The 17471-nt window shown below is 43.0% G+C and overlaps 3 protein-coding genes across 5 annotated transcripts in view; all 3 read right to left on the bottom strand.

Moving 5' to 3' along the window:
* Nucleotides 1-728: 728 nt before the first annotated feature.
* Nucleotides 729-3530, bottom strand: fkbp1aa (FKBP prolyl isomerase 1Aa). The gene is made up of 5 exons (XM_071900189.2): nucleotides 3419-3530; nucleotides 3257-3304; nucleotides 2526-2638; nucleotides 2170-2339; nucleotides 729-1685 (listed from the first exon to the last, which is right to left on the bottom strand). Exons 1-4 carry the CDS (start codon nucleotides 3453-3455, stop codon nucleotides 2208-2210), a joined length of 330 nt encoding a protein of 109 aa, XP_071756290.1. The 5' UTR covers nucleotides 3456-3530; the 3' UTR covers nucleotides 729-1685; nucleotides 2170-2207.
* A 908-nt stretch (nucleotides 3531-4438) lies between these two features.
* mfsd2al2 (major facilitator superfamily domain containing 2a-like 2) lies at nucleotides 4439-13237 on the bottom strand. Its single transcript, XM_071900181.2, has 15 exons — nucleotides 13205-13237; nucleotides 11982-12101; nucleotides 11311-11435; nucleotides 11081-11213; nucleotides 10706-10784; nucleotides 10377-10540; nucleotides 9655-9745; nucleotides 9113-9234; nucleotides 8787-8870; nucleotides 8584-8667; nucleotides 8350-8462; nucleotides 7954-8097; nucleotides 7694-7870; nucleotides 6951-7038; nucleotides 4439-4465 (listed from the first exon to the last, which is right to left on the bottom strand). Exons 1-15 carry the CDS (start codon nucleotides 13235-13237, stop codon nucleotides 4439-4441), a joined length of 1584 nt encoding a protein of 527 aa, XP_071756282.2.
* A 286-nt stretch (nucleotides 13238-13523) lies between these two features.
* Nucleotides 13524-17471, bottom strand: part of fam110a (family with sequence similarity 110 member A) — a 141791-nt gene continuing 137843 nt past the window's right edge. The window contains exons 1-2 of one of the 3 annotated variants that reach the window (XM_071900191.2): nucleotides 17069-17189; nucleotides 13524-15610 (exon numbers count right to left, since the gene is read on the bottom strand). In XM_071900191.2, the coding sequence (XP_071756292.2) occupies nucleotides 14143-15390 (1248 nt within the window). In that variant the 5' untranslated portion in view covers nucleotides 15391-15610; nucleotides 17069-17189 and the 3' untranslated portion in view covers nucleotides 13524-14142. Of the gene's footprint in view, nucleotides 15611-15743; nucleotides 15860-17068; nucleotides 17190-17471 lie in introns of those variants that run through there. The other 2 variants (XM_071900192.2, XM_078288560.1) reach the window with 2 other exon arrangements.

Raw genomic sequence — 17471 nt, 5'->3', positions numbered from 1 at the left:
ATGTAAATGTGTGTATGGTTACCAGTGTCAGCCTTATTATGCAAAGAAAAGAGCAATGTTCTAGCTTTCAGGGATCTTTCCAGTAGGTTTCAGTGGTAGCGATCCAATTTAACAGGTCTATCTGAGGCAGGATTAGGGCTGTTACTCGCAATACCAAATTGAATTAAATCATATTAACAGTGCAATTTATCTGTGGTTGGAACAGCACATATTGCAGTCTTTGAAATTCACACTATTACAATATTCAAAATTGGTCAGTTGTAAATTTTAGCTTTTTTCCCCCATTTGTTTGACTTCAATTCAAAAACAACAATTTTTCCTCGATGTTAAGAAATGCACTTCTAAATTTATAAATGCTTGGCGTGTAGTTTGCCCTTTTCCATTTTACTATATTTTATTGCATAGCCTGCATTCCAATTACTTACAAAATAGATTTTCCATTGTCTATATAAAAGCAATGAAGCAGTTATGAACTGTATGCGTTACAATTGCACAAGAAACTGTAGAATATTTAATGTAAGAACCCCTGGATACGTTTCCCCTTCCTCTTTGAAAATAAACAGATGCCTTTGTCTGTTTTTCTATTAGAGTGTGCAGTGAGACCACTACGTATTAATTAATTTATAAATTAGTGAGAATGATAAAGGCTGAGCCTATTTTAAGTGAATACTAATGTTGAACACAGTAGGCTACAAACACCCGAGGGAAGGAAGAACAGCAGTTTGTGGTAAAATTCACTCTTTTAATGTGTTGAGAGTAAGGAACAGAGCTTTAAGAACATCCACAGCTTGTTACACACAACTCCTTGAAATAAAGACAATCACAATCCCCAAGATGTGCCTCAAAACCTTTGTGGGGGAACTTACCATGCAAATTTAAAAACCTTCTGCCAAAGTTCAATAGCTTTTTCTCCACAAGACACTTTCTTTTGGCAAAGAACAGTTTCACCGTTTTTTAAGTCCCCAAATGTACAAGCAATCAACAAGACGGAAAGTTATGTCTTTACGCTGGTTTGGACACTTTGGGTAAAAGACAAAAAGTCATCTTACTCTTATAAATTAAGAATTTATGCTGCAATATAGACAAAGCAATTCCTGCATTTGCAGCAACTTGTGTTTATGGCAATAATGTGCTTGATCATGCATTTCCCTTGCTGCAATGTATCCCATACATGTTTTTTTTTTCTAATTAAGCCCAATAACAAAATGTATCACAAAGGTAATTCATAGAAATGTCATTGTGTCAAACAACAATTTATTCTTTTTTTTTTTTTTTTTTATTCAGAACAATTCATTACCTGCAATCAATACAACTTTAGTGAAAGGCCACATAGAGCCACAGGAATGAGATCAATTCAATATTTCCATGGATGACACTTATCCAAACCTGGTCCTGATGGCAGATACACTTTGTAAATTTGAAGTCAAATAAAAAACATCACCATAAAAAATACATAGCAGAATATGACAAAATACATGGAAAGGTATGGCCTATGACTTGTTACTGTATGGAATCTAAAGTATAGTACGAAGGATAAGGTTTTAAAGCAAGTGACATAACACAATTTGTATCTAAATGGAAAGGAGAGTGAAGTAGTGAAGCTATAGACATAGGTCCTATGCAGGAATCAAGAGCAGGAATCATCTGTTAACATTTTCCTCCATGTTCCCGAGATAGGAGTCAACCTGTAGTGGAGGGAAAGGGATTTTAGTTCTGTGGCTAAGAGGGAGAGACATGAGGGGATTACAGGACATGGACACCTAGGCTTGTTAAACACATGCCATTTAAGCTCTTAACATAATCGGGTAAATTACTAAGGATAAATGTAAAGACACTGTACATGTTTAGCACTTGAACATAAGCATAAGTGCTGAAAAATGATACCACAGACTTCAGGATTGGGGTGATAAATGAAGCACTCAAGCTGACCTGGATCATTTATCAATACACAGGATTTGATGTAGCTATCGCTTATGCATTGTCTCCAAGTCTCAGTGAATCTTTACATTGAATTGCTCTGAGGCGCTTTGATGCAGCATCCATCTGTAGCAAAACACCCCATCCTAAAGCCATACAGATGTTACCCTGTCTGCACTGTATCCACAACATGCAAAATCATAACACGCACATGCAAAATCATGCTGTTCGTTCAACAGCTGTTCCTCTCACCCTGAAAATTTGAGTGGAATTAAACAAGTGCACAAGTTTCAGGCTTCCAGACCAAGCAGCTCCACATCGAAGATGAGAGTAGCGTTGGGTGGGATGATCCCTGGGTGCCCTTTGCTGCCATAGGCAAAGTCTGGTGAGCAGGTCAGCTTGGCCCGCTGGCCTACACTCATCTGTAGAGGTGATGAAAAGCAGAAATATATTATTATTATATATTATTATTATTTAATATTATTGAGCAGTACTATATCAATTATGCTATTTGTATTTAGTGACGGTATTCCAAAATATAGAGCCCATTATTGTTATTATTAGTAGTTACAGAATAAACATTTCCAATGAGAAAAGCCCCTCCTCACCAGGGATATCCCGTCTTCCCAACCACGAATAACCTCCTGGTGTCCAATCTTGAATTTGAACGGCTTTCCCCGGTCCCTCGAGGAGTCAAAAATAAATCCATCTGTCAGTGAGCCTGTTGAAATAAAAGGCGATGGCTTGTTACGTTACTCCAAGGGTAGCTTTGGGTGTTTGAATCCCACTTTTCTCCCCAAGCAACATGCTAACTGCTAACGTTAAGTTACCATAGGGCCAGTCGATGCTGTGATGTTAGCTAGATGGCTGGCAGCAGCTACGGCACACAGCTCGTTGTCACACGGTCCATCTAACGGTACTACAATAACGTTAGCTGGGAACTGTGTAAATTAACGAGTCGCTTGGCGAACGCGAACTAGTCAGCGAGTTAATGCCAACTACGCTACAGCGATTGATTCAATATAACGTTAGCTAGCCAACTTGAGCCGCACAGACACGACAGGCGATTTGTTCAATTGGACACTTAATGTTAGCCGCTACGGCTAGCCAGCTAAAACAGCACATACTCAGCGTATAGTGGAGAACCGTCTTCTGCGGCTCCGGGGGCCTAAAATACATTTTCCCAGTTAGCTAACGTTCCTTTGGTTGCCAAAATCAAGAAACCAGTTGATTTACACACAGCAGATGGGTAACAGGCTCTGAGTAGCTAAAGGCACATTTCACAAATCATTCAGTCCCGTTCAGTAGCCTCTGCCCTTAGTCTAGCCTCCTCACTCACCGACATAGTGCACAACGACGCGCTGTCCCTTCTTCGGAAATGTTCGCCCTGAAAGATGGAGAATATGGCGAAAACGTTAAATCTTAATAAACTATAGCGTCTGTAAAGAAAACCACCAACATTATACCGTAATCCAACGGGGAAAAAACTGATTATGCCCACCATCGCCCGGGTTTATGGTCTCAATTTCTACTCCCATTTTCGCTCTTCAATCTTCTTTCTCTCGCCCTCCCTACAATGCGAGCGGAAGCTGGCAGTGGGGGTGGGCAGTGCACGAGCGGGTGGGCATTAATACATAAATACACCAACTGGCCAAATCCGACAATAATTTGTGGCATTATTTCTGATAATGATAAAATACCACAAAAAAAACGTGACACCTGAAATCCCTTATTTTAATTTGATAATTTGGCCATATAAATTTACCCAGCAAGCATTGGACGGACGGCGACGTAGGCTACGTGCAGGAGGTGGTCAAGTCAACCCAAACAACCACAACATTTTCACCATATGACGTTATGGCACGGTAAACATTCACATTAAACCAGAAAACTGTTTTGAACGGATATTAGAAAGATGCAGGTGGGACGTCGGCTCCACTTTAGTTTTGGCACCATATAGGTTTTCAACGTTAATGGAGGCCGACATACAATTACTCAAGGTGAAAATGTTTGCTAGGAGCCTTTAGGGGCCATACAGCATGGTCTTAATGCTCTGCTAATGGTGACAAAAACCAAAATGTCCATTATCTGGGCGACAGGTATACATTTATAAATTGCATAGGCCTACATGTGCAAAAGTTAAATCTGTAGCTCAAACAAGGCAGATTTATATTGGTGTATTATTGTAGCCTACAGCCTATGTAGGTGTAGCCTGTTATTTAGATTTCAGTAAATTACTGTATAGCGCCCCACTTTGGTCAATGATTATTTTTAAATGCTGGTTCTAAATGGTAAGACACATGATCAAATCATCTGGCCAATATTTCCTATGTTACAACCGGGCTCAAGGAAGCAATAATGAGGGAGCCACACGCCAAAGTAAAAGTTATGATTTATCAACTAAAACTAAAGGGAAAACAAACTACATCAAACCAAAAGAACAGAACAAAAGATGTGCATAGGTGAGGAGGGAGAGAGACATTGATGGTCTGAAGGCTTTTTAGGTGCACTCCAATCAGCCTCAACGACGACCCCACCCACCAGGCTCCTGCAAGACACACAGAGCTAGGAGAGTGGGAGGGTCGTCACACTTAAGACTGGTTGTTTTTATGATGATAAATGTAGGTGTGTGTACTTCCACCTCAACCACATAGCAGGACCCCTCCCAGTCACTGTCTAGTTTGGGACACCTTGCCCTTTGCACATTTGGGCCCATAACACCCATACCACACCCCCATCAGTGAGGTGTTTCCCCTTCACCTGGACATTGTAGGCCCTATTTGTGATGTGATCATGTAGCTACCATGTACTTTGGCCCATGAGTGGCAGTTGGGTAGTTAAATCACCAAACTCTGTGTCCTCAAAGAGAGTGAGAGTATTAGTGCAGTAAGAATATAGTAAAAGTAAGAATATAGTAAGGATAAGATTAAGTAGTACAGTAAGTTAGGACAACTTGCAGCATTTTTAAACAAAGTCATGTTTATGTCATTGTCAAATCATTTGTGATGCCTACTGTAAACAAAGGAGAGCATGGCTGAGATAATCGGTAGCTTCTATCTCATGTCAGTGGTATTATTAGTGCTGGTGTTTCTCAAAATTAAGACCACATTTCCCATAAACCCCGTTGCTTTCTGTCAATGTTGCTGCTTGTCCCCGCCACTCCCCATCCCCGGTGTCACTCTGTGTGCATTTGTTTTGAAGAGCCAAAAGAAGGCTAAGAGCCAATAACAGCCCTTTATAACAGTGAATAGGCATTTAGACAAGGTGCTAACATGAAGTTAAAACTATGCAGTTAGAAAGTTGTGTATTGTTTGCTTCCTGTTTTGTGCCATAAAGCAATATTTATTTCAGTCTGCCAACTCACGTAAACAGATTATTGAGAATGAATGCAAATATATATACAGAGTTTAGTTTGACGTCTAGGCTCTGATCCTGTCACTCCCTGCGAGCGTGCACCTAGCTAGCAGAGCAGGGAGTAACAATAGGGAACTTCAGATACATAGCCAGACACTAGCTAGTAATTTCCGGTGGAGCACGATATCCCAGATGCAAGCTATGCATCTTAGGATCAAGCAAGGTCATGCTAACATTATGTGGAACCATCAATGTGTGGGCCGGGCACCAGCCGCCGTGTGGCCATTCCCCCATCAGGCACCATTGACCATCCAAGGGAATATACTATCTAGTGAACGCCAATATGTGTACCACCCCTCTAATGGCAGCTTCCAGTGGGATACAGTCTGCTTACCCAGCGATCCACCTGATATGCAGCAGCAGACCAAAGGTAAGCTGCAGAAGACAAACAGCCCATCAGTCAGGACAACTCACATAGATTCCATAATATTCGTAAATAGTTGGCAACGATAGTGGCAGAATAGATCTGCTTAAATAGCTCACTGCTGCATATGCTTTAGACTTTATCAGGCAGCACATACACCCCCCTCCCCCCCAAAAGCAGCAGACCTAGCCACCAAAATGAATATGCTGCAATTATGAGCCAATCGCCAATCCTCAGCACATAGTAATGCGACCGTGATCCATATGGAACAGTAGAACTGCCTTGATTGGGAGCCTGGGACAGCTTGGCCAAAGGCTTACCTACCTACCTACCTACCTAGCTGTCCATCTATCTATGAGAGAAAATGACCATTGCCTTCTCACTTGAGGCATGTGGATCTGCAGCTGCAGAGCGCCCTCTGATGACATATGGCAAGATATGCGCTTGCAGTATCTTGAATAAGTTGTATGAGTAGTGTGTGTATCACGTGACTGCAGCGCGACTCGAGTTGTCTGCCTGAACTACCTTCGCAGGCTTCGCTCCATTTGTGCTGTAAAGAATGCAGCAGATTTTCCGACCCGACTTGGTCTAGATAACTAATATAATATCTAAATACCACAGAACACAGTCATTATGCTACATTGCATGTAATGTTAGTCTTTCGCAAATTTATTTGACAATGTTTTTCATGTAAAACAACAACAAAAAAAACAGATCACACATCATCAGCCACATAGCCTATGCTATAGGTAGTGGAGTACTAATTTAGTTTTATCATACAGTACAATGCATTCATCCCCATGGAGTAATTTTAGGACAGACAAAAGACACTGGCAATTAAACTGTTAATACAAATTATGCCACGCAACCCTTTCTTTAGGGAAAAGCAAACAATGCCTTACCACTCAACTATGTGACTTAATGCATCTCACTACACCCACGTGACTTTGGATTTCACATCTGACCACTTGGAGAAAGGCCCAAGAGCATTTTCAGAAGAACTGCCACTCCATTTAGCTTTTGGTGAGTGCTGGTATGAGTCGAGTCTCTGCTCATGACATTGGGGATCTATATTTGACCGGGCAACTGATGTAGGCCCGCTGTATTCTCCAGAAGGGCTTTTTGACTCGTTTGACAGTCCATTTGCATTAACAGAGTTTTTCTTGTTATTATGATTGTAACAACATGGTGAGGAATTTGATTTGTGCAAGGTACTAGTTCTTGTGATATGATGTGAATTCAGACTTGATTTCACACTTGATTTTGCACTGGAGTGTGGCTGCTGCAGATTTGTTGGCCGTCCTGCATTTTCTCCTCGGTCTGCTGAAGATGTTGCTTCTGGGCTGGATGAAGAAAAAACGAATTAGCGTAACTGTCATGGCACCAAAACACTTCCAAAACATTGTCAATGGAGCATATAAGCGAGGTGTGTTGCAGAGAGATTATTTTATGGGGAACATTCAGAAGTTTATCTATCTTATTAATCACAGAATGAGATCATTACTTGCATATGCAAAATCACATAAAAGTTATTTTCAAACAGTTACTACTATTATGTATTATACAGATTCTTACTTATTCTTACTATTGCTGCAGCTATTGAAGTGCAGGTACATGGAATGGCTTGGATTTGTTTTTGAGAAAAATTATTTAATATCCCATTGACTTGCACTAATGTTGCTAACAAATGCTAACAAGAGGCTGGTGTCAATTCCTCAGAAACAAAAGCTCTGGCATGAAACTGAGCTTGATTACTGATTAATAGGACAGGCGTCTCAAAATCCTAATCCTTCTTTCTCTTTTAAGGAAAACAAAACATGCCTGGATGGTGGATCTGACACCACTTTGTTCCTTTTTGAAATGACTGCTGAAATGTGGGCTGAGATTTAGTGAAACGGAAACAATTCTAAATGAGAAGTTAAAGTTGACATAGCAGGTCCCTTGGGTGACTTTATCACCCATCTCTTTAGATTAAAATTCACCCTGAGGGAGACTCACTGCACTGTGGTCAGTTGTCCTTGGAGCTGCAAGCATTGCTTCTCATTGATTGGGTAGTAGCGAAAAAAGACCATCCCAACCAACAGTAGTGCGATAGGAACTGGTGAAAACAGTACAATCAGAGCCGTCACCACGCCATCACCATGGTTACATGCGCCCGCTCTGTAGCCCACAAAGCTGCAGAGAAGGAGCAAATAAAAATGTGATACACCAACGGATATACACACATAACAAAGCAAGTGGATGGAAGATTGGCTCACTGTAATGTCAGGGTTGAGATTCCGACAGACAGGCCTCCCCCTAGCTTACTGCAGAAGGCATAACAGGAGAAAAACAGAGGCTCCAGGTCCTTGCAGGAGGGGTTTCTCATGGCAAAGTCGTCCACCACATCTGGGAGCATGGACCTTTAGCACACACAAGCTGCCATGTCAGATGTCAGCAGTGTAAAACAACATCTCAAGTGTGCGTGGATGTTTAGAATTACTGACCAGCCAACAAAATAGATCATTGCTAGAATATTCATCACTTGTCAGACAGGATGTCAGGGTTGGGTCGAGGTGAATGATGTGAATGATTCATGTTCTGATTGTGATGAGGTTTGACAGGGGCCCTAGAAAGGACTGGGGACTTAGTGTCCTGTCTGAGCACTGACTCACCAGGGTAGCAAGAACATGGTCGCCACGCTGAAGCCCATCAGAACGCACATAATCATGAAGACTGGCAGGTTACTGGGCACACAGGCAATTATAATCACCGCTGGGATGAAGAGCTGTGGGAGACATAAACAGGTCACACAGGTACAAGGAAAGTCAAGGTGTAGAAATACAGATGAACTCTGAATATTTCATATTATTGTACAAGTTGAAGGATTTCCATGCTTCCTTTCTTACTGATAGTCCGATGAAAACTGTGGCCTTTTTGCCTATTCTTACAAGGACTGCTTGCCAAAATGGAACTGCTATGGAGGCGGCAGCCTGTAAAATGGGTGAGACCTTTTCATTTTACATTCGAAGGGAATCTTGTCCTTTCATCATGCATTTTGTGAAATCCTTAAGTTTGCTAAGTGTAATTTCTGCAGTTAGTAGCATCTTACCAGTAGAGCCAGTAGGAGGTGCTGGAACTGGGCTCCAAGCCCAGCTGCATGACTGCAAAAAAGTGCAAAGTTACCCAAGGACATCTGAGATAAAACAGATGTGGGACAAAAAAAAGTATTATCCATGGTGATCATGAAATTTCTATATGAATTTGAAAAATACAAACCCAAAAATGTGAAAACCAAGTGGAGATGCAAAGATGATAACACAAGGGTTGTTAGGATTAATATTTTAACGTTCTGTCTCTGATTCATTAAAGCCAAGATTTACAGGAATGCAAGAGAGCCATTTTGCCATTATAATGACTTTGGTCTCCAAAATGTACCTGAAATGCAAGTGCACTGAACACAAAGCCAAGGACCAATCGTTGGTAAGGAATGTGGCATGCCAGCATCTTGAGGGAGGTGAGATAGGACACTTGCACTTTCTCATGAGAGCAGGGCGGCGCTGAAAATGAAACACAACTGAGATAATAAGGGAGAGGAGTGAAATACAAAAAACATACAAAATTCAAACTTAGGTAATAGTTTAACTTTCACCTTGATCAAATAAATCTCAGCGTTAAGTGTTTATTTTAACCTGCGTGGAGGACCAGATGGGTGGGGTTTAGGACTGTCAAGTGAGTATTAAGAAAGTGTAACTATCATAGGTAAATATGCAAAAGTAGACTTTGTGTACTTTTCTGTGATTGACACCTTACCTGATTTTCTGAATTTGAAAACAGAAGTTGAATCCTGATGAAATAAATTCCACCCATCTGGTACTCCAAGCAAGTTAAAACCAACACAAAGAATTATTTATTTTAGGCCTACTCTTTGACCATTGTGTGTGTGCCACCTCTGAGTCTCGACCCAGAGACCGACTCACCCTGCTGCTCCTTCACCCCCAGGAAGAGAACCAGGCTGCAGAGGAAAAACAACGCAGCCATGACCAACGCTGAGGTCAGGAAAGCCTTTCGCTGGGGGGGAAATACACACCTTAAATCTTCACAGATTAAGCATATGCTATCTACACACACACACATGCACAGAGGCACACACACACATACACAAGCAAACATTAACAAAGCTCTCTATGTAAGAACAGGGTTGACAGAGTTACTCTTAAAATGAATTCAGTCAAAGAATACAGATCAAACAACTCAGTAATGTAATCTTAATACCTCCAGGTGCTAATAGTGCTAAATTAATTAGTCTTTAGAATATGAAGTTAAGCAGGAATTTTATTCAAAGACTATTGCTTAAATAGCACTGTTATCAACATTGACATGCTTATTAACCATTATGTTAACTTCTATAAAATGTTTAATCTAACAAAATCCCTTTTTCACACACACACACACACACACACACACACACACACACACACACACACACACACACACACACAGGTTCAACAATGCCTTTGTTGAGCTAAGAACAGTAAATTATAGGGTAACAAGATATCCCTGGGACTATGCGAGTTCAATGCCAAAACAATGCTGCTAGACTGCTATAGAAAGAGAGAGTGTTATGTCCTTCAGATAGAGTGACCAGTTTTTTGTGACCAGGTTTTTGGCTGCATTTTAACTGCGTTGGTCGCAGTAATACCGTTCCCTGAAGTGACGCAGTGTGCGGTGAAGGTGTGCTTTGAGGTATTCCATGGGCCTGGGCCAGTTGCTGGCAGGCCCCCTCCTTCTCTGTATTGTACACAGCCACAACCTGACCCTGAATTACCGAAGCCAGCAGCATCGCCAGCATCTCCACACCCATTCCTGAGGAGGACAGAGGAAGGGAGAAGGGGATAAGAAGTGCGATGGAGCAGAGAAAGAGACATCAGTGATTACGAATGATTTCCAAACCCTCTTCAACATTTTGCTCTCCCTGACTTGGGAAGCGTCTGTAGCAGATGAGGGCGAGCATGAGTAGATTGCTCTTACTGTAGGCTGTGGCAGAGTCTCTGTCTCTCTGGTTTCCCCCCAGGAACATGTTCAGCGAGAGGTAGGGGACGTTGTAACACTGTTAATGGATGGCAGGGAAAAACATGAGGCCAACTGACAGCATGAGTAGTCAAACACCGTAGCCATGGTGACACCGCTCAGAGCAAAATGGCAGCAGTAACACCGACATGGGAATAGTATGAAATTCTGTCACCATGGTGATGCTAAGAGGAAGAAGAAAGGATGTTATACACAGTGAGGGCGATAGTAGATTGAAGCGGGAGATTTGGATAGATATGAGAGAGGGCTGCGGGTGGGAGAGAGAGAATATGGCAGATATGGGAGGAAGAGGAAAGATGGGACTGCAAGCCTCACACTCATGAGGGTCTCGAACAGGCACGCTGCTGCAAGGAACCATGGGACGCTGAAAGCCTGCGACATCGAGCCTCGCGGCACGAACCACAGCAGCACATAGGAGAGGACGGCGAACGGCATGGAAAGAACCACCCTGTAATAAACATTGAAAGCTCCGTTGAATACAGCACTGGAGGCAGAATTTTAGCTAAATTCAAGATGAAGTCTGTTAAACATGTGGCTGCACCGACCACGGGATGAGTTTGCCGATTGGTGTCCAGTGACTCCGGCTCACCAGATATCCAACCAGCGGGTCAGTCACAGCATCCCAGGCCCGACTCACAAATAGAATCATAGAGACGTAGAAGGCCTCCATCTGTAAAAACAGCTTTGTTACATTTCCCCCATATTTATCTAGGTTAATGCAGCTCTTATAACTGCGATTATAATGTTGAGTGTTTTTTATACAAGGCACATGTACCCACATGACTTCAAAGCACATGTACTTTTTGGACACATTAGTTTTCATATGTGAACAATTTTTTCTTCCATAAATGTTGCAGTTCTTAGTTCAGATGTGGAAATTTCAATTCATAGGTGAAAAGTGTTTTTTTCCGCAAGTGTACATTTTTTTTTGTTACATGCGACAATATTTGTTTCACATGTGAACATTTCATTTCATGCAAAGAAACAATTCACAAGTTCACATAATAGGAACATGTGTCCAAAAAGCACATGTGCTTTGAATTCACATGTGGGTTTTCACGTCACTTTTTTGTAAGTGTAAATCACTGCTTGCTTTTTGATAGAATACATTTAGTCACTGACATACTTTATTTGGAAATACAGAACTGCACAGAGGTCAGTACAGCGGACAGTACAGGTCAAGGGTCATCTTTGTCAGGCCAATTTTAACCTTTACCTGTACAACATCCAGTAGGAAAATCTGCAGGGAAACGCCCATGGCAACTGTAGTAATCTGATATGGGATCCCACCCACTGCATAGCACATCTTCCTGGCCAGAGGGATCCCCCCCGACCCCTGTGATGACCGGAGAGAGGAGCGGTCAGGAGCGCTTGGTTGAAAGACAGCAGGCAGGAGTGGAATATTTCTATTCACTGACTGCCAACCACTGAAAGCTGGAGTTATTTCTATGTTTTGGGTTTTTTGGGGGGGACATTTTTGTAAATCTGACTAGTTAAAATGATAATTTTGTCATGAGGGATGACTTTGAAAACTAGGATCATCAAAAAACTAGGATCATCAATAGGGCCCCTCTGAGAGAGTGGGAACTAAAATTATGGCTTTGGCTGAGACGTTAAAAACTACTACAAAAAGAAGAAAATTCTTAGTAGACAAAGATTTTTCTGCCACATTTTGACGAAGAATGCAAAAACGGTACAGCAACAGTTTGCATCTCTACATAGATCTGAAATTAGAATCATATCTAACTGAAACTTACCTATATGAAAACTTACCCTCTGACGTTGACTGTCTTTGCATGTGTCTCCACCTTGACAGTTAACAGTCTGGTTTACTAACTGACTCTTTAATGTCTGTAGGCGATCTGCAAAGTTCTTGAGACAACTCATCTTTTGGAGTTAGGAGTGACAACTGCACAAACGATCCATGCCAAGGAAATAATCCTACAACCAGCTGCAATCTTCCACTTTAGGTTTAGAAACAACTGCTGCTTGCTTTTGCCAACAATGGGTCTCCCTCTGTGCGCACACAGGCGCTCTTATAAATCCCACTTGTCTGACAATGGAATCTGGTTGAACAGCTCCTTTCTCTTTGAAAGCGAGATGCTCCTTTTCAACCGACCTCATTTTTGAGAATGAATGAATGAATTTGGCTCTTCAGGCTATATTAGAATAAGATGTGAACAACAAAGCCCATTATCTGTTCCTTGATAATGCATAATTTGTGAAGTACCATACTATATTTTATATTTAAAACTATACTGTATATTTAAATGTCAAATTATACAAATTGTATCCATCCCAGCAACTGAAAAAACAAAACTAAATGAGGGTTAGATAGATAGAAGTTTATGTTTTACATCGTGGAATGTGAACATATACAGTTGAGGATGTGAAACAAGTTACCATTTAACCACATATATCAATATGGACTGGCCTGACCTCTTGTGGAGTGGCCATGAAACTTCTCTCCATCGCTCAAGCTCGGCCTATTAATCCCACGCTCCATGTCCTTAAAGATTTCTACCCAAAGCCTGACAGCAGCATCAAGGCCACAGCAGAGAGCAGTGGACGGGCTGAACCCGAAAAAACAAGCTTCTTCTCCTTAAGAGCATCATTGGCAAAATGAAAAATAGTTGTTTGAAATCACTATAATTTCATTTCCTAGATCTTAATGATATGAGAAAACATTACAAATGATATTTTGATTATGGGTTTCACACTTTCTTATGGTACTTCTTCATCTACATTGATCTACCTGCAATTCTGCTTCAAATCATCACTAAAACTGGTTCCCTGGTGTGAACTATCAGATTGGCTTCCTGGACTGATTTATTTCTGTTGGGACTCCTAAGTAGAAATCTTTATTTTAATGTTTTTGGTGTGATTCTCTAAGGTAAAAGAACAGGATGACACAGAGCTAAACATGATGATTGCATCATTAAATCTTTAATTCTGTTATTTCCAGACACAGAAAGTGATTTGTTGACCCTTCATGGTATTCCAATAGTAGGACAACTACAACAATACACTTAACAGCCCCAGTATGAGACAGGAAAACCTTTTGAAAAGTCAAAATAATAATAACAACAAAACAAAAGAAAACCTTTTAAGTCTATCAGAGTAACAATATCACTCCTTGATCTGTGATTAACCAAAATCAAAATTTCAACGCAAAAGTTTCACTTTTGTAATCAAATGGGGGAACCAATCAGGAATGACATGTCAAACAAATTCCGTCCAACACTAAGCTGTACAGTAAACCAAATTTATGAACAAATACCTCAATTTACTACCAGTTTAATCCAATTATCATCCATGAGTTCTGAAATGTTGTTTTTACTTTACACCAGTTTAGTACACATCCATTTACCATAATCCTACAAGTTGGTGCTCTTACTAGCATTGTCCTTGGCCTGACGGAGTCCATACAGCCATTTGATCACTCTTGCATTTCTCTCAATGACAGAGACCCCATAGGGAACTCGCTCTGCAGCGTCACCACCAGTCTCCTCATCCTCATCCTCTCTGCCAGAACCTGCGCACTCGGACCCCGGAGCGCTGGCACTACGGAAACGGGTCATGGACACAATGTCAGAACCTGGTCCCGTCAACACCTGCAGCTCCGAAGGGTTCAGACCGCACAGGTTGAAGAAGCGCTCCAGCTCTGTCCCGGCTCGGGAGTATCGGTCACTCATGTCCGATTTGGAACGGGTCAGAGAGGGGCGTTTCCTGGAGCTGGAGGAAGACAAACGAGTAATCGCTGGGGAGGGAGGGGGGAAAACGCGGAGGGTGGGAGGAGGTGGGGCAGGGTGGTGGGCCATGACAGGAGAGGAGGGAGGGGGGTCAGGTTTAGATGGAGCAAGAACAGGTTTCAGAGGAAAGGTGCCGGGTGTTGTTCTGGGGAGGAAGAGACGCAGGTTGGAAGTAGCCGGGCGGAGTGGAAACTGGGAATGTAAAGGTACGGGCTGAAGAGGCTGCCGGATGTACTGCTGCAGTCTGCAGGGCGTCCTCAGCGGCCCGGCCTGGGGCATGACGTCCACTCTGCGTATGGCCACTGCAGCCGGAGACCCAGCAGGACTAAGGTTCTCCGCTCTGGCCGGGCCAGAGGCCTGCAACCTCACCTTAGCTGGACTGGACCAGTCAGGACAGGGTCGCTCTGCTTTGTGCTCTGCCCCCGCAGGACTGGGGCAGGGAGAGCTGTGTGTAGTGGTAGCGCAGTCAGGATTGTGACTTGTTGTGGTAGTGGGGAGAGGCCCATCGTTCACCCCGCTGATCAGGTTGCTCAGGTGCTCCAGGTTGAGCGGGACGCCCCCCTGCTGTGTTGCTGGGCGGGTCGCGGTCTTCCTGGTGGGCCGCAGTGTTGTGCTCGATATTAGCAGAGGCCTCCGCACTTCAGCAGCTCTGACTGGCTGCTGCTTGGAGAGGGCAACCTGACTCTTTACATATTTAGCCTTGTCTGCTTCCAGCCTCTCCACTGCACTCTGCTTTGGTCTTCCTGCTGCTGTCGGGCATTGCCGGTAGAAGTCCGGCCCCGCTGGCCCCTTGAGCCGCAGGCGCGGGGGTGTAGCTGCACCAGCAGTCCTCACTGGTTGCCTCAGTGGGGACTGGAGAGCCTCCACAGGCATTATGCTAAAGAGATGGGGAGTAGGCAGTAGTCGGCCCGTCCTTGTCCACCTTCTATTTACAGCTTTTTCTTTGGTCACCTTGGCGTAAATGTCCTCACTTTGTTCTACAGAAGTAAAGAAAGTCTGTCTAAGTTGCTCTCATGATCAGCTCCGTTTCACTCTTGAAGAGATATAACTCCAGCATCTCACTTGAACCCTACTGCCTTGACATTTGGACTTCCTGTGGGAAAAGAGAGACACCGCATCAGCAAACAGCAATGCAAACAAAGACATCAGTGAAACGCTAGTAAACCGGGAGCGTATGTAAAACAGAGACAGATAAAGTATTCAAATGAACATATACAAACATTTACCTCAAGAGACGAGCATCTCTTTGTCAGACGCTCTTTTAGCACTCCAACACAGCACACTGCAGACTCAACAAGTCTACTGCCATAGTCCCTCCCCCTTTCACTAAGGAAACTTTAGGATGCAGCCAATCGCCAGCTTGAAACATTACACATCTTATAAGTTCATTGGCTGCCAGTGCCGACAAATGTGAACAATTACTCCCACCCATCCATCTCTCCTTAGACAAACACACAATACAACTGACACTTCATTTTCAGTCACTATGGGGCCTGTGAAAAGAGTGAGAGTGGCAGAAGAAAGTGTGTGTGTGAGAGAGAGAGAGAGAGAGAGAGAGAGAGAGAGAGAGAGAGAGAGAGAGAGAGAGAGAGAGAGAGAGAGAGAGAGAGAGAGAGAGAGAGAGAGAGAGAGAGAGAGAGAGGGAGAGAGAGAGAGAGAGGTGGGGGGGGTTGCAGCAGGACAGCTGTCAACAAGCTATTGTTTGGAGGCATACTTAGACAGAGCCTATCACACACACCAACAGCTGTTAGGGGAACAGTGCTTCCTCATCTTTAAATAAAGCTCCCAGTTGCTAGGCTTTGTAGTGGGCTTCCCCCTGAGCTACAACACTCTACAGGTTCAGCAAAGTCATAAACCATCCCTCTCTGTTTACACTTGCAAGCCTTTGACTGTAGTGGAGGTCATAATAATGAACTTGGCAAACACAGGCATGTTAATTTGGATAATAAAACACTTCTGCGTGTCCTTAAGAGGAAAGCGTGTGTGTGTTTAAAATATGCCGCTTGAATAGTCTGCATCTGCCAGTCACATTCTCAAAATATTTCTCATTCCAGTCTGAGCCAGGCCAAACTCCTGCTGATAGAGCTATTCAGCTTTCTGCCCGGCTTACCTCCGTGACACAACCTTGATGTCTCCAGATCTCCCCGACTTCTGAAACTCACTGAACTCCCTTCACCGATAATGAGTGAGAGCATTTGGCACCATGATTTATGGCACATCATTAAGGTAATACTGTATCACAAACCGCAGAGGAATGTGAAGAGGTCGGTCAGGCTAACAAAAATAGAACCTCCAATTTAGTGTTTCTCTGAGTCAAGTCCTTGCATGTTCTGTTTTGGAGAGGAGCAGACAAACATGGAGTGAAACAGGAAGCTAGAGACAAATAGAAACACACAAGGCAGGTAAACAGCTGAAAAGGTCCCACAAAGCAGTCAAGGCCTATGCTCAGTCTTGTCCTGACAAGTCTGTTTGTACGAAGGCGTTGGTTAGTTGTTAGCTGTTTGGGCACAATCTCAAAGACAGGATTTTGGACTTTCCAAAGATAACTCACCTTGGCAATCCCTGTTGATCTCCTGAGCTCTGGGCCTCTCCTTGTAGCCCGGCCTGCCACAATGCAGAGGGACTGTACAATCCTGCTGGAGAGAATGCGTGTGAATGTGTGTGAAACCACTAAGCAGTGCACAAGATAAACCTGTTTGACAACTCATGTGCTCCTCCTGTGCCCTCCCCCTCCTGGCTGGTTGGTCCAATCACTCTCACACAAGGAAGCAGACTCACTTCTCTGGTCATGTGACCTTGTCTTATGTTGTTTTATGAGAAACACTCTCAGTCTGTTGGTACCATAGACATCAATGTGTTTGTCACTATAAAAATCATGAGAACAATCCTAAATCTTACAATGTTGTTGCATGGCTAATTGCTGACCATTTATAATTCATCCAGGTTTTCAAAGC

The sequence above is a fragment of the Centroberyx gerrardi genome, chromosome 14 (genome assembly GCF_048128805.1).
Source record: "Centroberyx gerrardi isolate f3 chromosome 14, fCenGer3.hap1.cur.20231027, whole genome shotgun sequence".
Lineage (NCBI taxonomy): Eukaryota > Metazoa > Chordata > Actinopteri > Beryciformes > Berycidae > Centroberyx > Centroberyx gerrardi.
This window is presented reverse-complemented; position numbering and strand designations above follow the sequence as displayed.